At 43.3% G+C, this 26,246-nt stretch overlaps 2 protein-coding genes across 3 annotated transcripts; both read right to left on the minus strand.

The window, feature by feature from the left end:
• Positions 1-43: 43 nt before the first annotated feature.
• On the minus strand, positions 44-4,525 carry stard5 (StAR related lipid transfer domain containing 5). 2 transcript variants are annotated; one of them, XM_027004500.3, is made up of 6 exons: positions 3,987-4,525; positions 3,857-3,906; positions 3,517-3,679; positions 3,145-3,262; positions 2,919-3,012; positions 44-2,626 (listed from the first exon to the last, which is right to left on the minus strand). In XM_027004500.3, the coding sequence occupies exons 1-6, from the start codon at positions 4,074-4,076 to the stop codon at positions 2,482-2,484; spliced, it is 660 nt and encodes a 219-aa protein (XP_026860301.1). In that variant the 5' UTR covers positions 4,077-4,525; the 3' UTR covers positions 44-2,481. The 2 variants fall into 2 exon arrangements, with proteins under 2 accessions (XP_026860301.1, XP_026860302.1); XM_027004501.3 differs by having other exon boundaries at positions 3,517-3,649; positions 3,987-4,517.
• tmc3 (transmembrane channel like 3) lies at positions 4,079-24,421 on the minus strand. Its single transcript, XM_081710045.1, has 23 exons — positions 24,211-24,421; positions 23,288-23,434; positions 21,836-21,911; positions 20,749-20,830; positions 20,420-20,526; positions 19,890-19,988; positions 19,585-19,727; positions 19,168-19,315; positions 18,794-18,837; positions 17,094-17,241; positions 16,604-16,713; positions 16,428-16,503; positions 15,999-16,268; positions 10,311-10,439; positions 10,053-10,120; positions 9,548-9,676; positions 8,273-8,383; positions 7,838-7,963; positions 7,283-7,361; positions 7,120-7,156; positions 6,376-6,637; positions 6,191-6,262; positions 4,079-5,759 (listed from the first exon to the last, which is right to left on the minus strand). The coding sequence occupies exons 1-23, from the start codon at positions 24,324-24,326 to the stop codon at positions 4,892-4,894; spliced, it is 3,447 nt and encodes a 1,148-aa protein (XP_081566171.1). The 5' UTR covers positions 24,327-24,421; the 3' UTR covers positions 4,079-4,891.
• Between the last annotated feature and the right edge of the window lie 1,825 nt (positions 24,422-26,246).

Here is a 26,246-nt window from a genome sequence, read left to right on the forward strand (position 1 = left end):
ATAATATCAGAATTATTTGCACATTGCAATGAATTTTACACACACACACACACACACACACACACACACACACACACACACACACACACACACGTATTACAATCGTCCCTTTGACATTGTGCAACTTGAAATGACCTAAGCTTTCAATCAGCATGTAAACATCACAGTGATATCCCTGACCACTACTTCTGGTCCTTTCCATCTTCGATAATCTCTCACCTGTGGAGGAAAGCACCCTTTTCTACCTGCACAAAGTCCCCATTCAGCATAGGAATCTTTTTTTAATCCAGCAGAGAAGCTCGACAGAGTAACAAAGTGGGCAGTCAGAACCCTAGTGGCTGTCTCCAGAGTTTCAAGTGCAAGTCAGCGTTTTAGCTCGTCCAGCTAGCTACAGTACACACATCGCAGCTGTATTCTACTGCACTGGGGATGCCCACCGTAGTCTAGATTTGTTACTCTCAGCCAATCCATATAGCATGAGAGAATTACAAAAAAAAAAAAAAAGGTTGGTCCCTTTTTGTTCACAATTTCCTGAACCTGAAGTAACATCAGCTCACAAATCAAAACAGCAGGATTCATTATGTGTATGAACGTCACATCCCAACGTCTGCATGGACAAAGTCATGATAATAGCTGCTTAGTATTCATAAAAATTGTATGTGTGATTTAAAAAGTCCCCGTGGCACCATAGGAGAGTAGAAACGTCAAACAGAAGCTGGGAACGTGTGGTGACGGTTCCCAGTAGGGTAGGGTAAAAATCCAGCATTTTGGCAAAATAAATATCACAAAAATCTGACTGACATTGTGTACCTAACTAAGATCATGTAAATCTCAGAGTCAGTGCAATGTCTGGGGAATTTAGTGCTAAGTGGTAGTTTTATAAAAGGATACTGTGAATTAATCATTAATATTTAATTAAAGAGCCAAAAGATCAAAAGTATTTCTAAAAACAAACAATCAAAGAAAAACAAAAAGTAGACCAAGTATCTGCACAGTAATGGGCTTTTAGTTTGCTTATCTGAGCTCCGTTTCCCAAAAGCAATGCTAAAATCACCTTCAATGAGTGTTCAGTGTGCTACTTGCTCTATCATTTAACTATGAAGCTTTTGAGAAGCTTGGCCCTGATTAGACTAAAACACAATCAACTGGTCAAAAGTGCTGGCACAAAATTTAAGAAGCAAGTCAGGTTGAATTGGGAGGCATTAGTGAGGGAGGTCTTTATGCTAATGAACAACTGTAGAAACAGCTCCCAGGACCAAAGGTGAGGAGCCATGATGTGCAATTTGTTATTTATGGTCCCGTAACCACTATCCCGAGCTGAAATACTGATATACAAAAAACAGAGGTATGGAATGTATGAGGTGTGATCCTCATTTCTGAACAGGATACACTAGAGGGCAGCCATTGCTTATTTCCTTTTTAGAGCATGAATTCTGGGTGGGCATTTGGCTTTTTAAAAACTCGGCGTATGCCCTCATGTTTTAGATAAAATCATATTCGTGTTCACAAACGTGTGAAGCTTGCTTGGAGGTTTTCGGCGTGTCATGTGGTTTCTGAGAGAGGGTGACGAGTAGAAAAGCATCTCTCCACATGTGCCTTCAGGTCAGCCTCACCATGGCAGTCCAACCGTGGAGACCCTTCAGTTCAGCTCACTTCAGGCCATAAAGTGCTTCTGACAAAAGTCACGATCTTAAATGACATTCTGTATCTTAAGATATGACTGCCATACCCGTAACATTCTACCCATTTACATAGGTAAACGTTTTTTAAACCTTGGTGAGCCAGTAATATAGAATACAGTAAAAAAAAGCAACAGATATCTGAGCAATTGGCTGCCAGAACCAAATTTCGGCAAATGCCACTTGAAGGGAATTCAGTGAGAAGCTGCTGTTTTGTTCATCCAGAAGCTCAGTGTTCTTTCTCTGCATTTTTGCAACAATAATGAGGTGAGGAATATTGTGAGGAGTCTACCTTTGCCAGGGCTGACTCTGGTGACCATTACTGCTTGGCAATGCCATCGCACTTACCCAGTTTGCCTGTAAAGTGGGCTTCTTAAATCCAGTCAAGTGAGTCCGATTATCTAAAAGGTCACGTATACTCTGAATGTGCTTAGCTCCGTGAAGCCCAGTTATTCTTTGCCTTTGTAATTAATATGATTTTATCGCATGTATATATGCGCCGTGTTTAACTACAACATGATTTTATCAATGGTGATAATCGGGACTTCAGAGGGTTAGTGAATATTTATTCTCCATTTCATTGTTTACCCGGTTAACTCGCAGTTGCTGTAAGCTACAGTAGTAGCTCGTAGTTGCAGTAAGATCCATTATGATTTTACACAGAAGAGGGAAATTAGCGAAACTTACATTTCCGTTTTGCTCCTTTAACTAAAATAATGTAACAAGCTTAAAAATATATATTAAAAAAAACTTAAGTGTGACGCATTGTGAAATGATCCCGTGTTTAGGTTTTTGCTGAATGTTACTTGAAGGATTTGACGGCCTTAGCGAGGTTGGAGTAGAAGTCCGTCATGCTGGATGGGAAGAACGAATCCACAACTGAACGTGGAAGCAAACCTCCGAGATCAGTTTGAAAGAAGCTGATCAGCTTGGTTTTGTCCGTTTCGCTGAGAGACAGTGGACATGACGAAATGCTGCATTAGCCTTGTAGTATACCCACATAATTATATAATCCAATATTTAAAACTACATGATAGCATTAAAGAATTGTTATTTTTTAATCTAGTACAGAGCATGGAAGGAAAATACAACCTAGACTCAAGAACTCACTCCAGAAAGGCCATTAGTAATGCATCATAGCCCTTTGCTACCATCTACTGTAGCAGGATAGGAACTACACCTTGCCGTCACAAGCAATTTGCGCAGCGCAAGATGATTTCGGGACCCTTGTTGGCTTACCCGAGAACTGGCACACAGAAGCAGCCACATGGGTGGTTGAAGCCGCGTACATAGCCAGGCTGGGGAGGACAGGCTGGATGGCTCACGTGTGTTGCTGCAGAGGTAAAAGACATGAGAACACCAAGATCTTGGCTGTCTCACACGCAACCTTTCACACCATTTCACCATGCACCGAAAAGCTAATACTAACGCGCATGGCAGAAAAAAGCATAAATATTCCACGCACCGTTTGATGTGACTGTGCCATCTTCATATCGCTTGACTAAAATAACGTCCACAAAGTCTCGAGGTGATATAATGCCCATAGCAGCAGATGGAGTGACAGTTCTGCACACTGTGATGTCCTGAGGAACAGAAATGAAGCAATTACACGCCAAAGAAAATGGCTCATGGCCAACCAAACGCACACCAACGTGTGCGGAAGCAGATTTCACAGATTTTATGCTTCATTTGCGTGTGAACAGCAACTTTTTTTTTTTGTCAAGTAATACGGGATCACAGTGTTGTGGAAGTTCCAATAATGCGGTCACACAAGCTCTTCATGGAGAGAGTGAAATCAGTAGGGTACACTATTGTTGTGCTCTGGCCCAGACCGTACCGAGGATACTTGTTCAAGGAGCTCGAACTTCTTGACGTTGTCGTCCCATTTCACACGAAGACCATTCGGATCCGGTTTCAAACATTCCCACACTTTCTGGGGACTGCCTCTAACCACCGCCTCTCCCTTGTACCTGCAGAACACAATCGGGGGACTAGGAGCACTTTTGAAATAAAAAAAAGGACACAACCAACCAATTACACCCGATCAAAATCGATCAGTGATTTGTGAAACATTGCATTACGATTCTCTAAATATAAAGGAAGAAAGGGAAACGGATCATATTGCTACCCAAGCTGTTACGATAACTAGTCTTATAGGGTAACGTTAGACTACTTACACATTCCCAGTGAATTCAGAAGACGGTCGCCAATATACCACAACTTCATTCTAAACAGAATATAGATTTTAATTCGACAGCTGCTCTGTTGCATTTCGTCAGGATGCACACGGACATCTCGAATACGTACCGTTTTCTTGCATATCTTCCAGCCGGATTCGTCTTTGCTGTAGCTTAAAAGGTGGTCTGCGACGGAACTGGCCTTTTCTTGATAATCCATAATGGTTAGCCAATTCTTTGTTTTTTCAAGCAGAATAACTGGCAGTATAACAGAATAGTATCTAGCTAGCTAATACGTGGCTAGATAGGAGTCAGCTCGGTCGCTCCAAGTCATAAATCGTAAAACCCGGTCGTTTGGAACGCTGACAACCCATTCATTCGTTTCAGTCCAGTCAATGTGGCTAGATGTCTCTTACGACAGGCACATCGCAGATGATCACTAACGGCGGATTATAATCTAAATAACGCTGCATTTAACTTTCAGCGTACAGGGCACTATAATGAACGGACAGAAACAGGACTCGATACTCTTTTCCATTCGGATTATGTGAATAGCTTCGTTTCCGTAGTTCTCGGAACGTGCGTCTTGCATTGTGGGAAATGATGTTTTACTGTGCCATTTTCCTGTAGTGGTTGTACTGCTCTAAAGGTTTCTGTCAACACTGCATTACCTGTTACCGCTGGTCCTTGCCAAGAAAATCATATAAAAAGTATAATTATTAATTAGACAACGTCTAATTAACTTGATGCCTAATGATTTTATGTGTTTATATCATGAACACATTTCTATTAGATCAATATAGTACTGCATACAGAATATCTATCTATCTATCTATCTATCTATCTATCTATCTATGCAAATATACACTTGATTTGTGCAAAATACAGCTTTTCTCTTTTGGTCACTGTAGCCTAGTCAATTATGTGCTTTACAACAAGGCAATAAAGCAATAAATGTGCAATCCAATGACAGGAACCTTTAGAGAATAGCTACTATCAGTTTCATATACAACAGCTTCAGTGATAACAAATGAGTTAGACCTTTGAGCACACAAGATCATTTGCTCCAGGAACATTTCGTTCACCACTGGTTTTGGGCTTTTTTTTGGTTAGCTTGGTGTTGGGCTTCAGGTACTTTTCCTTGTTGTGGATGACCTGAATGTACTGGTCAGTACTGCTGTTCTGTTGGTCACTGCTAGAAGCCAGAGAGGCAGAATCAGACTCGGTGAGTGATGGCTCCCCCTTGCGTTTGCTCTTGGGTTTGACATGCTGCTCTCCGTGTGCCTGCGACGCCTCCGGGGTCTTCAGGCTCACCCGTGAGCGTGAGCGAGAGCCTTCCTCGACCCACTGTTCGGCGTAGTCTCCATCCTCTTGCTCTCCATACAAGCTCGGATCCGCGCGGCTGTCCAGGGTGTCGCCGATGTAAAAACGTGCGGACTGGCGGAGGTCAGACAGGGACTGCGGCCGGTGCGACTGCCCAAAGGATGCCCTGCGCCCTCCGTTCTTGGCCACTTCCTCCTCCTCCTCTTCGCTGAGGTGTGGTGGTTGGCTGCGGTGGGGCGGGCGAACTGTGTAGCGCTTGGTGTTGCGAGGGTAGAGCTCCACAATCTCAGCAGGCTCGTCCAACACGCGGTAGTGGCGGGAGGGCCGTGGGCCGGGTCGCATTATCTTCTTGCGCGGCTCGTGCTCGTTGACGATGACGTAGCGGGTGGCGTGGGCCCGCCGGCCCATGTAACCTGATGCCGCGACGATGGCAGGCTCGGCGAGGATGGGCCGCAGGCCCTTCCTGAAGAGCGGATCAGAGTGGACGCTCTCGGTGTAGCGCATGGACGGACTGTAGGCCACATGGTGGTAGGACTTGGAGCGACACGAACTGCTGGACCCTCCCAGATAGCTTGCATGCCTAAGAAAACCACATACAGAGCCTAACCAATGTGCTAGTGGCATAAACCATTTGTATTTAAACTAATGCTTAACTTGAGTGGATGACCTTGCAATGCCATCAATGTGATTGCAGATGCTTTAAGCTGTCATGAAAGGCCTTAAATAATGAGTAAATCACTAAATGCCAGTGCCATGAAGCATTTTTTAGAGTGGTCCACTGATTCTTTTGTAGTCTGTCCACCCGCAAGGTGCTGAAAAGCAGCATTGTATTTAAAAGGGCACACACTGTAGACTGTTATAAGCTATGAATGCATTATAAGATGAGATAAATTGTAAATTGTGCCCCCAATTCAAAGGAAATAAATTATGCTTGAATTATGGGTTGCGTGTTCAGTAACCAATTGCACTGCATTGTCAGCGCCGATCTAAAGCTTTAAGAGAAAGCCAAACCTGATGGGAACGTACTCCACCGTGTGAATGTGCCTCTGGGGAACGCAAGGGCTGCCGTACACCCTGTAAGCACTACACAGGCAGAGACGCAAGCCGGTGGGACACAGAGGAGCGGTGAATCATGGGAAGCAAAATGCACTGAGGTTTGAGGGTTCGAAGGCGGGCGTGGCTTTGCAAGGGCAGACCTGGTGGGGACGGGCTCTGTCCTGGGTTTGGGGCGCACGGGCGTGGAAGGGCTGCAGAGGGCACTGCCTGCCCTGGCCTCGGCCTGCGAGGCCGACTGCGAGATGGTGCGAATGCTGTTGCCGTGGTAAGCGGGCGACTGGAAGCTGGTGACGGTGCCGTTGCGGCGTGGGGGGGAGGTGGAGCGGGCGGGGGACTCCACGCTGGTGATGTCACTCTCTTGCTCAGGCTTTTTGTTGCCACCCTCGGGGGACTGGAGACGGGCTGAGAAGAACACAGGCATACGTGTGCGCTGGATTATGACTGTGTAACACATAAGAGGTGGCATATTAGGAGTGTGTTCAGTAGCTGCTGTGCTATCTGATGAGTGCACGTAGTAACTGGTAACTGGCTTATGGGCCGTCTGCAATAGTCTGGCATATAACATTTCAAATGATTAGATTTGAAGCCAGCAATGTTAACTGTGTTCATGATAAAGAGGGGACATTTGGGGACTGTAATGTAGTTCTGAGTTAACATCTGCACTGTTTATTCAAATCAGAGCCAAATTGGACCCCAACTGGACCAATGTTGGACCCAAATAAACATTGTAAAAGTTCAGTCAACAGTGGATTTTTACTGTGCATGTATTATTTAATGATATTACTTGGAATGCAAAATGCACATGGTTAATCCAAATGTACAGAGGAACGGTTGACCTGTTCCTAACTTTCAGGTATCATCACCAATGCCATCACATGGGTTACCTGCAGCCAACACTTTCTTCTTATCATCTGTGCGGTCCTGTGAAGAAGAAATATGGAAATCGCGCTGCAGGCAATTTGAAACAAACCGGAAATGCGGTAACAGATAGCCATGCCACTGCTCTGAGGGCACTGGGGGCCTGTGGCTCGTGGTCATGTAACTCACGCTCTGGAGCTGAAGGCGGAGCTGGCTGTTGGTGAATTTGAGCGACCTGGCGATGGACTGGAGGTAGTAGATCAGCATACTGGGAAACCAACGTGTTGGTGAGATGGCCGCACCAAAAACAGCACACATGGCAGTAGAGGACACGCAGAACACAAAAGCCATCATTCTGTGTTGAGCAGTTTTGTTGTGTGCAGGTCAATGGAGCAAAAGTCTGTGTCTGCTACCAGGAACTGTTTATTTTTACCATTTAGCAGGTGGTCAGAAACTGACCACTGAAGACGAGTTGGCTGAAACACACTGCAAGGCAGCAACTGTTTCGAAACTGTGACCTCAAAGCGTTACATGTTTGCCAATGCACAGTATTATGTCTCGTGTACACTTGCTCACCTGTTAGTGTCAATGCAAATGGAGATGACTGAAGGAACCTGAGTGTTGTCTAAATGGCAAATTCTTTAGTTCTTGGTAGTGGACTCAGATTTTCGTGCTCTGCCATAATAATTTTCCTGAGGACAGTTAGCCTAGTAAAAATATAGCATGACTGACAGGGTCACCTACAAGAGGAGCAGGAGGGCAGGCAAGACCACCACGGGACTAGTCACGTAACTCATCACCTTACTGAACCACAGGGGAAAATCCTTGTCAATGGTCTCCGAGATGATGTCGTAAATCTTCTCTTGACCACTACAGAGGCAGGACGGAAACTGCAGTTTAAGCAACAGCGATCTTTAGTCTTTTGACTTTTATTACTAATGGTCTTTTCTAACCGAACAGTGCTCCTCTTACAGCGTAGACAGCAATGCAAGCGTTGCACCGCAGCAAATTTTAAACCCTTTAAAAACCGTTGGGAAATGGTTTCTCTCGATAAGAACCGGTTTACGTTGAGCTGCTGACAGAGATTAAATGGCATGGCTTAATGAAAGTGGCCAAAAATGACTCTCTGTGCACACATGCCTTTTGCCCTTCGGGTCGAGGTTCGTTGGGACTGTTTACCTAAAAGGTCCACAGTGCTGCGACGGCCTGTACCTCACAATCGCAAAGATGGTCGGGAGCATGCACAGAAAGAGCATGAAGAGAAGCATGGACAGGTAGAAATTATTTGACCTGCAAAAACAAACAGAAAATGTGGCACTCATTATTTGATAAGTAAATGGAGGCATATTGTGTATCATTCTATAATCTACTAATCTAGAAATTGAATCTTGCAAGGTAGAGACACACACTGTCAAAATAAGAATCTGAGACGCTGTGCCCTGAATCTTCGCTTGCAGTCTTTTATCAGCAGTTTTTATGCATGTTTACTGTTCATTCAGATCCACAGAATCAGACCTCTACAGATATCAGATTCTTGGATGCGCTCCTAAAACGAATGTGCTCTGTTCACTATCTTTTTCTAATTATCAGTTGATGAGTTGTAATCAACCCTCTGCCTGCCAGGGAGGCGGGTTCCATGGTTACTTGTGAAGGACTCAAATTTCAGGGAAGATGAAGTGTGGATAATTGATAGCAGCTTCTCCTCACATCTGTGAACGACTGATAATCTGGCGAGAGGCTACGACGACATAGCCATAAGATAAATCACACACTGGGGGGGGATGGAGAGAGAGAGAGAGAGAGAGAGAGAGAGAGAGAGAGAGAGAGAGAAAGAGGGAGGTGGGGAGGAAGAGGAAGAGAGAGAAATGGAACAACGGAGCAATGAAGTGACTGCAGTGATCACCTCTCTATCTTTTCCTCTGCCTCTCCCTACCATTATCTTTTCATCTCTCACTCTATTTCTCATCTGTATCTTTTACTCTTTCTACTCCCCCCATTCAACTGCCAGAAAATGAGATTTGTAATGAAATGGAGGAGTAGCTGAGCTCTACCATTCAGACTGTGGCTGAAAAAGTCATGCCTCAGTGTAACTGTAGAATCAGTTACTCAGAGATCACAGCTAAAATACAGAGAATGCTTCACTGCTTCACCGATTTACACAGGCAGTAAAACAAACCATTTCAGCCCAACATTTAATCCTATCCTTCATCTAAAATATGCTTACTTTTTTGCTTTGAAATTGTTCTCCTAACTGAAGCCCTAACACTACACCTTAGATGTATTTATTACCAATAAGCCCAGCACAGAGAGAGAGGCAAAACTATTTTCGGCTCCTCTGTGTCCATTTTCCTTCACACAAATCTCAACCTGACCCCGCTGTTAATAAATACCGACTGGTCTCAGATCAGTGAGAAATACCAACGTCTACCGACATCTTCGATCTGCCCTGCTGACCTGGAGGCACGGAAGACCTGCTGATGAGGCACATTGCAGGTGAGCACCGCCCAGCTCCTCAGGTACATGAGCCCAATCAGCTTCAGGACGTTGAAGGCGGGTAGGCAGGGTGAAAAGAACGCCCCCATCCTACAGGGCCAATGAAAAGGACATAAAAGACAAGATTTACACCCTCCATTTGGCCATGCCGCTGCCACGGACGCTGGCCAAAGGCGAGCCATTATTAAGAGATTACAGACCCAAGAGCCAATGGAGCGATGTGTGTCCTTGTGAGGACCGTGGGTAAAATGAAATAGAAAAAAAATTAAGAGGTTGGAGGGCCAGGGAAATATAGCGAGGGAAGGTGCAGCAGGATGTTATGATGCAAACCAGAATGAGAAACGTTCCCGGTATGTGATCATTTTGTTTAAACTTTAGAAGTAAAAGATCGTCATTATATGGGCTTTCCTTAGCTGTAACCATATAATAATAAACTACTGGGTGATAATCAAGATTAATTACATACCATATCATGCCCTGGTTGTATATTAGATGGAGGACGTTTTCAGCTATCTTGAATTCACCATATTCTGGCTGTAAGAGAGGTACACATATAGCTCGTTCAGTTTGCCTTCAGAAAGAAGATGATGAAAAACATCTTTGCAAAAACCAAAACTGACACTGGTAAAAAAAAAAAAAAAAGAAATTCGACGATAGATCAATCCATTCCATTTCCATGTGAAGTATATGGACCAGTAAAGAGTTGAAAGGAAGCCACACTCACAAACTTGCTCTCCAGATCCCAGCAGCAGCAGTCACTCAGGTATCGAACCACCAGGCCCCGGATAAAATCAATCAGCAAAATACTTGCGACGGTGAATATCATATCGATGATCGAGAGTTTCAGCATTTCCTGCGTATGAAATGAGCAGTAAATACATTGAATGCGGTATGACTCTGTCCCTTCCCCTTGTAACTCTACTCCACCAGAAGAGCTTTAGCCAGCCTCCTGAAGAAAGACCATTAAATCAGCCGTATGGATTTCATCCAGGAGAATTGATACATGCTGTCTTAGCTTACTGATAGTTTCATTAAGTAACTGTCTGGCTGTACATTTCAATCCATGTATCCTATCCATTGCCATTTCATTGCCACCCAGAGGAGGACAATTACTATAGGACAATGCATTTCCATTTTTCTCCCTTGTCAGCGTTAATGTCTTATTCATGATAGCTGTTCAGAGAATGTGAGGACATTGCCTAGCTCACAGACTGGCTACAGTGCAGGAGTTGCTAAGTGGTTGTCAGCCTGAGTGCTGTCATAAACAACATAATTTGTGGAGCATGGTGGTTTATAGATGCTTAATACGTTTTTTGAACTGAACTGAAGAAAATAGCTTGGTGGATTAAAAAAAACAAACTATGCATTTCTTATCCCGAGTGTACTAATATCCTGGCATTTTTAGGCTTTTGTTTCTCCTAAGGTGTCCTGACACAAATATCTACTTTAACGGCCTCATGTTATACCTTCATGTACTATTAAGTCAAATATATTAAAAGGTCCTTTTGTATTAATGTAGGAACAGCAACCCCCACATTTTCAGTAGGAAACTCATTTCTTCTTAATAAATGTTCTTCAGTGTCATGCCTCCATCCAGTCCTGTAAGCTGAGCTGAGCCACACTACACTTCCCAGAATTCTCCACACTCAACCAATACCCAATCCTACAGCAATCTCATTCACCCAGAATATTAAATGGGTATACCTGTTCCTTATTGCCCTATCTATAAAGACTCTGTATTTCATTCATTCCAGTATGATGTATTGCTCCTGTTCCTTCAGTGCATACTGAGTAGGTCATTGTGTTTTGTTCTCTGCTGTTTCCTGACCAGTTTTATCTACTCTCTTTTTGAATTTTCTCTGGCTTTGACCTGGACTGTTTTTGTGCCTGATGTTTCTTTGCTTTGGAAATCTCATTGTTCTGGTTTTGACCTTGGCCTGTTGTTTGACTATTTTATTGGATCGCCTTTCATTATTATAAATACATTCTTTTATCTTTTAACATTAACTTTTGTTCAAAGCAATTACTACACAAGGACAACTGCTAGGATAGCACCAGCACCGGACCGATGGGTTCACTGGCTAAGCTGCAGCCAGAGCAACAGATGTAAAGGGCACAACTGGCCAACAGCATGAAAGATCTAGCTACTCTACAAGCTATCTACAAGCTATCTACAAGCTACTCTACAAGCTACTCTACAAGCTATCTACAAGCTACTCTACAAGCTATCTACAAGCTATCTACAAGCTACTCTACAAGCTATCTACAAGCTATCTACAAGCTATCTACAAGCTACTCTACAAGCTATCTACAAGCTATCTACAAGCTACTCTACAAGCTATCTACAAGCTATCTACAAGCTATCTACAAGCTACTCTACAAGCTATCTACAAGCTATCTACAAGCTATCTACAAGCTACTCTACAAGCTATCTACAAGCTATCTACAAGCTATGATTTTAGCCTCTCCCGCTAACAACACTCCTGTGTTGCCTGCCCCACCTGCGGTGTCTTCTACTGCTTCTCCTGTAAGTACTGTAAGCCAGATAAGCTTGACAGTCCCCTAACAAATGCTGCGGGTTTTTATTACAGTGCTTGATATTCATCGCTAACTCACCTCCTAGTTACCCACATGATGGTAGAACATATGGAGATTTACTACCTAAAGTTTGCCCGTGGAATTGGCCCGTCTCAGAGGATGGTCATGAATTTCAGACATTAGCTGCAGGCAGTGGTTGGAACAAACCATCTTTCCTGGTGAGTTTTCGCAATGGACTTAATGCCGATGTACTCACTGAACTGGCATGCCAAGATGATGGTTTGTTCCTGGATCAGCTTCCTTTATCCATTTGTTTGGACAAACCTCTGCATGAGTGCAAACCACTGCAGTGTGTACAGTACTTCCTAGCCCCTAAATGCTTGAAGAGAATAACTCCGCAAAGCCCATGCAATGTGACTCTTTATGTCTCTCTCCAGAGGAGAGACAGATTGATCGCCTACTGTGGCGGTGTTACACATGTTCTCGGGGACTGTTGAGTCTGGACACACTTATCTCATGCCCCTATTCCTGGACAGCATGAGGAGGCCACCCATAGTGAGTGTTCCCACAAAGGGGATGGTTTCAAATTAATTTTTACTGCTAGCAGTCCTGTACTGTCAGAGTCTTTTTGCTGCTTCACCCCTGATTGACTCAGGAGCAGAGGGGAACTTCATTCATGCTCAACTAGTTGAAACACTACTGATTTTTGTTGAACCACTGTGAAAGCCCCTAAAGGTCGCAGACCTGGATGGACATCTTGTAGGTACCAGATCCGTGTTTCTACAAACACAGCCTATACAACTGACAACCAGTGCTATTCACATGGAATTTATTACATTCCTTGATACTGACTCATCTGAATTTTCAGATATATTAGGTCTGCCATGGTTAGAGAGACATGTCCCTCCCTTTCAGTGGTCTGATCAAGAGTTATTGTTGTGGTTGCCTTACTATTTACAGTTTACAATTGACTGTTCAATAGGTCTCGTTGAAGGCTCCATACTCCCCAAGGCACATATCTATCCTCTCAACCAAGAGGAGGAACAAGCTATGGAATACATATAATCTATTCCACATCAAGGAAGGAGATGATTTGGAGTCAGCCTTTGTCACCACTATGAGTACAGAGTCATGCCTTTTAACATAAATACCGCCCCCTCTGTCGTTCAGACATCCATAAATAGCATGCTCAGAGATCTGATCGGACAATATGCCTACATCAATGACAGTCTTGTATACTCCCCGGATTATACCACCCATGTGAACCACATCTGTCAGGCATTAAAGCATTTACTAGACAATACCCTTTATGTCAAGGCTGAGAAAAACGAATTCCACCTTCTGTCTACTCCCTTCCTAGGATACATCATCAGTGTAAATGACATCACCATGGATGGTCACAGGGTTCAAGTGGTGAATAACTGGCTAGTCCTGAATTCCGTGAAAGTCGTGCAATGATTTTGGTGGGTTTGCTAATTTTACTAAAGTTTGCTAATTTTACTAAACTTGTTTTTTCAGGAATTGTAGTGACACAGCTGCTCCCCTTACTTTCCTTTTGAAGGGGACAGCTAGGAAATCATATTGGTCTCCTGAGGCAAAAGAAACTTTCTGCTGGCTAAAAGAAGCTTTCACTTTGGCTGCTGTACTGAAAGATCCTGACCCAGCCAAGCTCTTTGTCATCAGAGACAGGTGTTGGGGCCGGCTTTTCCCAATGTATGGGGGGATCCCTGTAAATTACACCTTATAATCTTTTATTCCCACAAACCCACACTATCTGAACGGATCTATGGTACTAGAGAATGGTCACTGCTATCATTGTACTAGTCCTAGATGAGCGGAGACACTGGCTGGAGGCCACAAACCATCCTTTGTCATTCTCACAGATCACAAAAATATGGAATACATGTGTTCCATCAAACAACTCAATTCCTATCAAGTTTGCTGGTCTATCTTCTTCTCAAGATTCCAGTTTATCATTTAGTACCATCCTGAGTCTGGAAATACAAAGGCTCATGTTTTCAGGACAGCAAGGAGAGAGAATGCAGTCCACAACCTGAGAACATTCTTCCATCTAGTGTACAGGACTTGTCTATTTAATGGGAGACCATTGTTGAGATCGAGAGGGTGTTAGAAGGACTTAAAAGGGCCCACTGAGTGTTCATCAAGTAAAAAGTTTATCCTTGAACATTTTCAGGATCGGCTTGTTCTCTGATGTCAGTTAATCTGGAAAAAAAGATGCACTAATTGGTTCATCTCTAAATGATATTTGTGGGAATTGCTAACTGGTGATGTTCATAATTTGTCTCATCCTGTTCCATCAGTGGTAGACAGATTTTCACACAGCATCCAATGTATTCCATTCCTGAGTTTACCTACCACATTTCAGATGGCTGAAGCATTATTTACCAGTTTATTCAGAGAATTCTGTATCCCGAAGGACATCCTGTTGGGAAGAGGTCCTTAATTTACTTCCCAAGTGTGGGCCGCCATCTTTGAATACATAGGTGTTTTACTTAGTCGTACATCAGGATCCCACCCTCAGCCAAACAGACAATGTGAGAGGATCAGTCAAGAACTGGGAAAGTTTCTTCAAATGTGTTGTCAATACAACCCCACAGGGTGGTCAGCCTCTTATGGCCACGTGTACTCCCATAATATCGGACATCCTTTCTGTTGATGACTGGATGTGATACACTGAACAAGTCTGGGAGGAGACCCATCAGCATACTGAGGCTGTACTACAGCAGAATAAGCAGATGGTGGCTCATTGTCTGGGCAGCACCAGGTTTGGCTGTCCACCAGAGGCTTTCATCTGTCAGAGGGTTGTCCTAACTATACAGGACTGTTTAAAATCCTGAAACAGATCAAAGATGTCATTTAGCAGGTAAACCTACCTCCCTGGTGTAAGGTCTCTTATTCATTCCACATCTCTCTTCTTAAAACAGTTGTTGCAGGGCCATTGTATGAGGTCACGCCTGACAGAATGCTGCCTCCACTGGTGGAGGTCAGCAGGTCCCTGGTGTATGCTGTGTACTGGCTGCCTGTGATGTCTTGGATTTATGTCTAGTTGCTGACTTCCACAACTGGCTCCTGGTCAAGCCTGCTCCTCATCCACAGGATGGTCCCTATGAATGAGACTGCCTCCTGGGTACATTGGTACCCACTCTCATGGTTGCCCAAGGAGTTCCTCTGTCTGTCTGTCCAGTGCCGGGGCAGCATGAGGGTTCCCCATTTTGGCTCCTCTGGTTGTGTGGGTAGTGGTTGAACATTCTTGCACCTTGGCCAGCCCGGCCCCTTCAGGGGGTTGGGGAGGGGGTTAGTGTCATACCTCCCTCCGACCCCATAAACCAGTTTGAGCCACACTACACTTCCAGAATCCCTACAGGAGTCAGGTGGACCTCCACACTCAAACATCACCTGATCCTACAGTGGTCTCACATGCATCCTCCCCAGAGAATTCATTGTGTACATCTGTTCCTCCTATAAAGATTCTGTGCTTCTTTTATTCCAGTGCAAAGTATTGCCCTAGTTCATTCAGTGCATACTGAGCATTTCATTGTTTTGGTCTTTTGTTTCCTGACCGAAAACTCTGCTCTGTTTTTGGATTTTTACTATTGAATTTGGTAACTTTGTATTTGTTTTTCTTTGGCTTTGACCTTAACTGCTGCTGACTCTGTGCCTGATGTTCCTTTGGTTTGGAAATTTCATTGTTCTGCTTTTGACCTTGGTCTGTTTGACTACGTTATTAGATTGCCCTTCCATTATTAAAAACACATTAATTTTTAACCACAAGTGCCTGGCTGATTCTGATTTGTTACCTTCAGAAACAGCTTCTTTACATGATTGTGCTCACTGTGACCTTAAAAATGAGCACCTGCCCGACGTAGGTCTCCCAGCACTGATCCTGCTGGCTCCTGGCGTTGTATCCAGAGAGGACAGTCTGGTTGAGTACAATCAGCACAGGTGCGGGTGGCCCAGAAGACATGGCACTCTTCATGTCAACAGCAGTGTGGTTCAGGTCCACAGCAGCTGTGGTGAAAGTACCATTCCTGACCTCGGCAATCTCAGGGACAGCGGTGGACAGGTTGGTCTCGGCCGAGACAGTGGCCAGGTAAGAGGTGGAATTAGACCAGTTCCCTGGAGCCTGGGATAAACCAAAATAAACAAAGTCACTTTAGATGTGGTAAAGTCCTGCAGAACATATACAGCTTGGCTTCGCACTGAACCACGTTTAAATGTATTCATCTAGACCTGTACATTAAATATTTTGGTCTGACTGAGAATTAAAAGAGAATAAACATACAGAGCTCATGCTGTTCACTTTGTCCAGCAAGGCGATGATTAGACTATAAAGGTTGCCAAGATACAGCACCAACACCCTGGTGAAATCACAGAAAACAAACCCAACAGGAACAGTGAGAGATCACGTGACAATTCAAAGCATATACTCAAGCTTCGGGCATTTCTGCAGTGTCAAACCTGGCCAGCTGGAAACGCAGGCTTGTTCTAGGGTGGTACATCTCCAACTGGGCCACAAGCTCGAAGGCTGAGGGGGCGATCATAGTGATGAGGGAGACCACCACACTTACCTAACAGTGAGGATACAGGGACAAACACCACAGAAATGCAGAGTGCTATACATAAAACATAAAACATACCCTTTGCCTTATATGCAGTTTTTCCAGGCATTCCTCAGACATGCAAAGAAGATTTTCAGCATGGTACATGACACTTTTATGAACCTGAAATATGCCCCAAATTTTAATATATAACAAATCATTTACAGGTATTATTTCTCAGTGAAAATCAAATCTCAAATTTTCTGATGTGCACTGTATATTTAATATTTTCTAATATGTCTAATATTTTTACATAGTTCATATCTCTGTAGTTCCTAGTTCATTTTGGAAAGTTGGTGTACTAGATGTTTCCAATGTCAAATGGACACGAAAAAGACTGAACTCCAAACCTCGTTCTTTTCCCATAATGTCAGCTCGGCTTTCTGCTGCTCCAGCTTCTGGGAGCGGTCCACCACAAAATAGATGATGTAGATACTGCCTGCCAGTGACAGCAGGACCAGAATGTTGGCCAGGATCCGCAGGCTGATCAGGACGGCACTGTGCAAGGAAAGAGCCGAGAATTGCTGCCTCATTAATATTCACGTGCGAGATTCTCTGATATTACTCTTAAGAACTGCCTCCATAAGTTCAATGGTCCCTATCATATGCACCCACCAACCATTCTATTAGAAGAACACTTTATTCGAAAGTTCTTATGGGTATTCATTAAGCTGTAACCCATTTGTTGTTATACACAAGTTGCATTAGCCATTCTCTTGCCATTCGTCAAGGGTCATTTTCTGACCACTGGACTGGTGTTGCTGGGTATTTTACATGTGTAAAAAAAGCAACACAGTTGTGCCTTTTGTAAAGTTGTATTCTCCTGGTCTGTGTCTGTTTTTGTAAATGATATATAGTTTATACTGCATATCAATTGTATATACAGTTGATACACCGACCACTACAATGGAATTGTATGTATCTCTATCAAAATATGACATATTTGAAAAAAAAATCTTTTTAAAATATACAGCAAGAAATTCATCAAGACTTTCTCTTGTCTGTTTTGATAATTCATATGCATGAGAGAGTTTAAACTGGAGCTTCATTTTATGCTGCATGTCCTACTAGACCATCAATCTTTGCTGATTTTTAGAGAAATTCAAGGGGATGTAAATATCTGTAGATTTTAGCTTCCTGAGTATCACATTTGCTGTGAAATGTTTACTGCAGTGTTGTTAGCTGGTAGAAAATGCATCTTGGAGACAAGTTATGAATTAACATGGGTTTGGGGACCGTGATGCTGTTTGCTCTTCCAGAAGCACTTGAACGATCCCTGGCCACTTCAAGGCACTTGATTACTCACCAATCCTGTACTTACTTGATTATATACTGTATACATAAAATATCCCTGTCTATACTTTCCATGTGTCTCCGTCTGACAGGGTTCTAGCTTAACTGCATCCTTAGGCAGACAAGAGCATCTGCCATTCTGTAAACGAATTCTGTAAACCAAGACTAGTGTAAAGTAATGATGAAGAAATGGAGAAGTACAGCCCATGATATAGGTTTATGCCTGGGATTCAGACAGGCATAGAGCATGTGTGTTTGTGTGTGCATGTTTGTGTTTGTTTGTGTGTGTGTGTGTGTGTGTGTGTGTGTGTGTGGTTTTGCACGGGCACGCATACCCACTGCAAATGAATCCACTTTAGCATGTAAGCACCTCTGATGACGATTTAGAGCCAGTGAACCGTGGCGGTAAAGCACCATTTGTATGAAATACAGTGGCATGTTCTGACATCACTCATGCTGTTCAGTGCTTGTGGCTGATGTGGGCTGGGGAGTAAATCAGAGCCCCACACGTCAAAGCTCCGTGAGGGTTTAGCGGATACTTAGCAACAACACGATCCCCCTAATTCGCTCGCTGAGCCAATCATTTCCCTTCCTGCAAAGCAAACATCAGCTGCTGCAGCTCTGAGCAGACAGGGACAGATTTGCTACTGTCAGTGTATCTTGAGCAACACATAGGTCAGGTTAGGGAATTAGGCTCAAGGCTATGCACAACTGCGGGGTTGCTCAACATCTCTCAGGAGGAAGGAAAGGCACCTACAGGCTTGTGTCTTTCTTCTTCTCTTGTTCTTCCACAATGGCTTCCTTCATAATCAGACACAAAAAAATATGTCAGTTTCTGAACAGAATCCAACAGAGAACTATAAGGCTTAATTTCAGCAGGATGGAGACAGAGAAAATGTACATATAACCAAGCCAACACACACACACACACACACAAGCGCACACACAAGCTGGCGTGTGCACACATGCACAATTCTATAGGTAGCTGAGCCACCCTTCTGACATGATGGCATGGCAGCGCATGTAGAGCTCTGCGTATATAATGTCCTAATGCTTTGACGTCACTGGATCGTCGGGCACTGTGAGCGATAGAGACTATGACGTGGGGCTTGGTTTGTTGGAGACACCCACTCTGATGTTATTAACGATGGCTGCTCCTTTGCTCTCAGCCGCCTCGGGGTTGCCAATCAGGTAGTCCCACGCACAGAAGATCCTCCAGCAGAACGTGTAGTTCTCATCAGAAGCACTGGCCAAACTCAGCCGCGAGTTCTTCGCCATTCTGGGGAGCGAAAAGAGATCGCTGTGTCTGAGTAACAAATATAAAACAACATGTAGTTGAGTTTTAAAAATTGGGAATTTCGACAAGATTCCTTAAATGAAATATAAATATGTACTTTGTGTTACGTGATTAAATGCTTATTACTTTAAATGTTTATTACTTTATTAGTTAGGCACAAGCCGGGCTTATGTTTTGCAAGACTTATTTTCTTTTATGTTATACACGCACTTCTTGTGTAATCAATCAGTGATCAAATCTCTAATGATTACTTTCTTAACAGAGTGATGAAACTGTAGGCAAAAACAGCCATCCCAACCAGAAAATAGGCCAGGGGCAGGCGGTAGCCGGCACTGCCAATCTTACGCACGTTGCCATAGTAGCCGTAAAAGAGTACGGAGTATTGCAGGTAACCCTGCAGACGGAACAAACCCGCACAGGGCACAGACAGACCCCACACACACACGCACGGGACACACACAGGACATGCACGCCATCACCGCAAGCTCAACGCTGCCATCTCAAAAAGTCATATGAGTTCACGTTCATTAAAGAGCGAAAAAAATCAAATCCTTGCCCCTAGTGACCAGATGGTGTCCAGGTCCTGAGCGGAGGAGACCTGCTCCTTGGGGATGGTTTTGCTGCGTGTGGTGCCGAACGGCGCGCCGGCCAGGAGCTGGCGGGGGAGGCCACAGAGATGCGGCGATGAGTGATAGAGCACAGCAGCCGATACCTGCGCAGGGGAAATTGCTTTGTGTCCCTGTGACAGGGACCAAAATAAATCCAGCCTCTCTTCCTCTGACAAAACAGGGCAAGGTGAGAGGCGAGGTGATATCAAAGGCTCTGTAACCAAAACTGTGGATTTTCTAGCTGTGTGTAGCATTTTTCTGGGCACCGATATTATTTTTCTGAGAAAACAAAGCCTCTTAAGATAAAAATAAAACCCTCACATGGGCTCGTTTTTACGGATCTCGGTAATAATTCTAAAAAGGTTGACAGAACTACACATTACAAGAGACTATTACATTAGAATACAAAGAGCGGAAAAAGCAGGTTTCCTAAACAGGTTTTCAGGGAGTGTTTATCCGAGTATGGGGAATAACAAACCTCAGGCAAAACGATGAAGGCTCCAGTCATGATGGTGAGGACGATGTTAATGCCAAAAAGCCACCGAAGGAAAATAAAGTAGGACGCCACACCAGATCCAAAGTGACCTGCAAATACAACCATACAGGTCCAAAATGAAAACCACACATTATGGATTTGGGATTACACTGTTTAACACTACAGCAATGTTTAACACTAACACTGTTCAACACTATAATGCTGTTTAACACTAACATTGTTCAACACTTTAACAATGTTTAACACCATAAATTAGCAATCAATTAATCAATTAGCAATCAACTAATCAATTACAAAACTTAGTTTCTTACTTTCAATCTTTTTAATCCTCATTTCCCATGGGATGAATAAAACAAGCACATTGTACAGCACTCGAGAAACCTTCTTCAGCAGCTGTGGAGGCAGCAAGCAAGTGTGACTAAGACAATCTCTGACAAATGTCCAGTTTTCTCCACCATGCAAAATTTATTATAACAGCTACAGGTAAATATGCCTCACTGCATTTCTCTCTTTCTCTCTCTCGCACACACACACACACACACACACACACACACACACACACACACACACACACACACACACACACACACACACATTTTTAACCTTTTTAACCAATGCCTATTCTGTAATGGATTTCAGGATGAAATTAGCAGATGTGTCTTAATGTCTTAGAGGTACGACACTAAAACAGGCACAGAAGAGCAATCTTCCAGATTTCTATAAACCAGGAAGCCATATCTATAATAATAAATTCAACATCTTGCTTAAAAGTCAATTAAGTTTAATGCTACTTGCGTAGCCTTCCCAAATGCCACTGGAACATTTTAATTAAACCTGAATCATAACAGGAAGCCATCAATCTGAGGATGATGTCAGGAAGAGGAGCTCACAGTGCAGCGCAGGGAGAAGGGGGGAATTATGAACAGGTGCGGCACCTCGTAGCAAGCGGAAGAGGAAGGAGAAAAAGAAACAGCCTGACACAGAAAGCGAAGGTGAGAGCGAAGAGAGAGAAGGAATGACACACCTTCGAGTCTCGGAGGAGAGGTGGTTTAAAAGAGAAGGAGAAAATGAATCCAGGACCGAAGATCGGAAACTTCACCTGAAGTGTTTCTCCTTGTTATTTTGGATTTGGAACACCATGGAATGGCTGTGATATTTCCACGGGCATTCCGAGGGTTTACGTTATTGGCGTTACTATTTTAGGCTACTGGGGCAGGGCGGGGCTAAATGCCAATAGGGTCGATATGAGGGCAGGGCCACTGATGGCATCTGTCTGATGCCAGCTAGTAGTGCAGAATGACTCCTGACATGGTCAATACAAGAGCTTAGGTAAGAGGATGTTGGGATGTGGAGAACAACCATGTGAACTTGAGAGAAGTTAAAAGTTACTTGTCATACATCTGCCCCTGCAGTCTGGTAGCCCCGAGTCCTGGTGAGTCTGCCTTCGTACTTCAAAACGATCTCTCTGGCCTGTCTGAAACACACACATACACACACATATGCACATGCACACACAGGCACGCACACACACACACACACACACACACACACACACACACACACACACACAGATAGCCAGAATCAGCAGTCAAATGCAAAAACACATCAACACACATGCACAAGCACACACACATGCGCGCACAGGCAAACACACACACACACACACACACACACACACACACACACACACAATGCAGATAGCCAGAATCAGCAGTCTGGGCCATAACACATTATTTCTCCCTGTGATCCTGGTCAGGATTTACTGCTGTGATGCTGTGGTAGGCTCTGATGAAGCTATTAATACAGATCTTTATTGGCCCACAGGACACATCCCTGCTGGAGGCATCCCTCTGGGACACCAGCCATGCTTTTAGCAGGGTCCTCCCTCAGTAAAAGGTTTACGAACTAAAACCTGTAAAAATCACATCCCAGCCATCTTCATGAATGGATAATAAACACGTTACGCCATTACAGCGTGACATTATCCGCACTCCGAGAACCTGACGAGGGGAAAAGCTAGTGAACATTAAAGGGCCGTGCCAGGACCTGCTTGATTACGTTACTTAAAGTGTGTCGGGGGTTTGGAAATGAGGGCCGGTGTGAGTGGCCACAAAAAACCGCAAAAAAAAACCCCAAAACAAAACAAAAAAAAAGAAAACAAAACAAACAAACGAAGAAAAAAAACCCCCGCAAAAAACAAACAAACAAAAAACAAAACAAAACCCACAGCGTCTCCCGTTTTGTTATGAATGGCAATAAATGCGTCAGCTCGTGGGTAAAAGTTGCAGGCTTAGCCCGCCAGTCAGCAGGTTTGGCCGTTACTGCCTGGTCTGAATATCTTGGACCTTGGGGTGAAATAAAACTGCGCACACGTGATTTACGCAGCGGCTCTGAACGACGCTGGAAACAGCTCAGCCAAGTAACGGGCAGCTCGCGGTCAACGCGTGCTCAGTTAACGGTTTCGGGTTCGCGTGTACCGTTATTTGGCGTTATAGCTCTGTAGGCCCGCGGTTGCGAGCCTGCGTCTCTGCTCTGTGATTAACCTCAGTCAGTCAGTACGACAGTGTGTGACAGTAAGAATGTGACCTTAGTCAAACGCAAAACAGGGCAGTAATGAATGAGACCAACGTTTATGAAATCAAATACCTTTGTTCTTCGGGTGCTGTGTCATAAATAAGGCCGGTGCTCTTTAGCTCTGCATGGTAATTGCTATTTACCTTTCATCACGATAATTGAATTTAGTCGCGTCACATCAACATTCATTGTTAAGCCAAATATTTCCTCCATAATAGGGTAATGAATTCGGCGTGGACGTGTAATAACTTCACAGCCGTTTTTGCAGGGACGTACTTTAAGACTCGGAGTTTGCGCCGCATCGGCCAGGGTCGTGTTCGGATGTTGGCGATGATCTCCTTTTGGTACTGAATGTTCTGAAACATCTCCTCGGGGTCATTGCTGTCCACTCGCACCTCGTCCTTCTCCTCATCATCAGACGGCCTGGGCGGCAAGGATTCGCAGTAGGGATTTAATAAAAAGGTCCAAAATAAAGCAATATCTGTTCTTTTTGTTTGTCTGTTTGGTTTTACCGTCTTTTTCTGAAATATTGTAATTCATTCTAAACGATGTTAAAACATTGCTGTGTTCTTTAATGTCTCCTGCACACCTAAAACCTTGCATGCATTTGTTGCTAAAGTATTTATGTTTTGCAACGGAGCATTTCTGAAAGTAGCATCTACTTATAATTACAGACGTTATGTTAGCATCAAACTGTCAGATAAAAAGGCCGATCTGTGAAACTCGTTATCGCTCTAGTTCTGTGTATGAATATCAAGTAAGAGCCTGCAACACTGAGTACAGTTTATTGCTCCCTAATAAAGGTGACATTGTGTCTCATGAAAAAATAGATACATCTGTAAAACTACATCTGTACAGCATGTAAATGATATTTATTTACATGCTTAAAAGTGTAAATTTAGAATGGCTTGACAGAGTAATTTCACATAAAGCAACAATTCGCACAAGAAACCAAATGATCATTATATACAATGCATATAGACTAAATGCATGTAAATGTGTGAATTACAATGAAAATGAAACATGTAAATGAAATATAAGCAATTTTCCAAAATTAATTTTATGGATAGTTTTTAATCTCAGGAAAAACGAAGGAACCATTTGGAAGCTAAAAAATAAAAGAACTGCTACGTATTATACACACTACTGTGAGTTTAGTTTGGCGAAGCCTGTGAGATGTGTGGGTGTACGGGACTTACCCTGCATTATCCTGATACGCTGAGTAGATTCTCCTGGAGTTCTTCCTCACACTCTTGTGCCGTTTAGAGGATGTCAGAGGTCTGGTTATCGTTGCTTGCTCTGCCATTATACTCATGGCTCTAGAGCAAAGCTTCTGTATGCGAGTGTTAACGTGTGTGTCCTCAGTGAGAGTCCCTCATCGTGTGTGTGTGCAACATCTGGGAGAGTGGGTCAGCAGTGCCACTGCTACCTGTGTGATTGGATCTGTACTGAGCTGTACTGAGCTCCCTGGGATGAGTTCAAGCTAACGTGGTTGGTCCAATCGTAGCCGTTTCAACCTCTTAAAGGGCCAGCAATGCCCCTCAGTGAACACACACTGAGCTGTTATATTGCAACAGAGATATTTTATTATATATAAGGTTTATATAAAGTTATGTTAAAAAAAAAGTCAAACCACCGTATCTTTTGTTTTGTTGCTGTTGTTGTTGTGGCTGTGTTGGTGGATCTCAGATGCTTTAACACTATGCAAACGAAGGCTACTCGATACTCTCACCACTATTACAAAAAGAATGTAAGCAGAAATATTCAGAAAATAAAAATAATTAAATTCAGACTTCTTTTGATTCTTTTGTTGTGTCAAAATTTCAAACAATATAAAAATATGTTTAGCAACTGTGTCTCAAATTTCTTTAATTTTCTCTGAAATTCACTAATTTGACATTACCATACAATAATTTCTTTCTCTATAGGGCTTTCTTAGTATTCTATGTCTTGTTATTGGAGTAACTGTCTGTATACCTATGCCCAAGTGCCTAAATAGAGGGAAACCATTTCCTATCAAATATATGTGATAAGAATTTGAAGCAGGCTCACATGGTTGGCTACGTCCCGTGTTCTTCATAAGGGTTCCTCTGGGTGTAATGACCATATAGGAAACAGCCAGGTGCAGGGAAGGGGGGTTGATGCCCCCCTCTTGGAAAAGAAAGGCAAGCTCTCGGACAATAATAACATAATGGGCCATATGCGGTTCTGGCCCTCTGTGTCCTTCTGCTGTCCTGTGAAATAAAGCAGACCGTCCACAGAGCAAATTGGAATGCGAAAGTATGGAACAGCTGAGCAGTGGTCATGGCTCAGATCTGCTGGAGATGGGTGCATCTGTGATGCAGGTGTATCACTGAACAAAACTGAACAATGCTTTGGATCACTGTTTGATTCAAAGAATTGAATTAGGACTGATATAAGATAATTTAAATGTCATTAAATGTCAGTAAACACACACACACACACACACACACACACACACACACACACACAAGCACATTATCTATGATAATTCATAAATTGTGGTTCCTGCATGTAAAGGAGCTGACCGTGCTTTATAAAAACAATGCATATCAGGTGCCTGAAACCATATAATCTGAAAGTATGCATCCTGTGAGCTGATCCTTTAAGAAAGGCTACAGGAGGAAGGTTGGTGAGCATGTGTTAATCCGCTTCCCATTGAAATCTGTTCTTCCAGTGAGAGCCTTGGAATGATCATCATCATTGATCATTAGACATGGCTCACAAAAACGTTCACATCGTCACCAAAACCGCCTCACCCTTGTTAATAGCACCAGCAGACAGTTGTGTATTGCCTCATTGTTAATGAGAACCATAATATTCTATGAGTGATTAATTTTTCTGATGAAAAGCAACACCTGTGTGTGAGGTTTTCATAGCTGTTCATTTAATTTTTAAAATCTGAGAGGGTTTGAGGAAAATGGGAGAAATAACCATCAAGCATCCATTAAAAACTCAAACTGTAAAAAGATTTATTTGCTTTAAAGTACCGAATCAAAATAACATGCAAAGTAAAATACTTTGGCCCATGTTACCCTTAAATTTCAGTTTAAAGTCAAACCTATAAACATATAAACAAGCATACAATGTTTCTGATAAAACCCATTGTAAACCTTTTCTTATTCAGAATACACACACACGCGCACACACACACACACACACACACACACACACACATGCACAAATGTCCATGCACATACAAATCTAACTGCAC

Source organism: Electrophorus electricus, chromosome 3 (genome assembly GCF_041902795.1).
Source record: "Electrophorus electricus isolate QZ-2024a chromosome 3, ASM4190279v1, whole genome shotgun sequence".
Classification (NCBI taxonomy): domain Eukaryota; kingdom Metazoa; phylum Chordata; class Actinopteri; order Gymnotiformes; family Gymnotidae; genus Electrophorus; species Electrophorus electricus.

Excerpts from the sequence above, each read along its gene's own strand:
- stard5 (XM_027004500.3), bottom strand. The coding sequence starts at position 4,076 with ATGGATTATCAAGAAAAGGCCAGTTCCGTCGCAGACCACCTTTTAAGC. Across the intron at positions 3,907-3,986 it reads GGAAGATATGCAAGAAAACG|AATGAAGTTGTGGTATATTG; the intron begins GTACGTATTCGA and ends TATTCTGTTTAG. Across the intron at positions 3,013-3,144 it reads TGGCACAGTCACATCAAACG|CAACACACGTGAGCCATCCA; the intron begins GTGCGTGGAATA and ends TTACCTCTGCAG.
- tmc3 (XM_081710045.1), bottom strand. The coding sequence starts at position 24,326 with ATGAGTATAATGGCAGAGCAAGCAACGATAACCAGACCTCTGACATCC. Across the intron at positions 7,964-8,272 it reads CAGCACTGTGGACCTTTTAG|TGGTCAAGAGAAGATTTACG; the intron begins GTAAACAGTCCC and ends CTGCCTCTGTAG. Across the intron at positions 7,362-7,837 it reads CCTGCCCTCCTGCTCCTCTT|TATGCTGATCTACTACCTCC; the intron begins GTAGGTGACCCT and ends TTGGTTTCCCAG.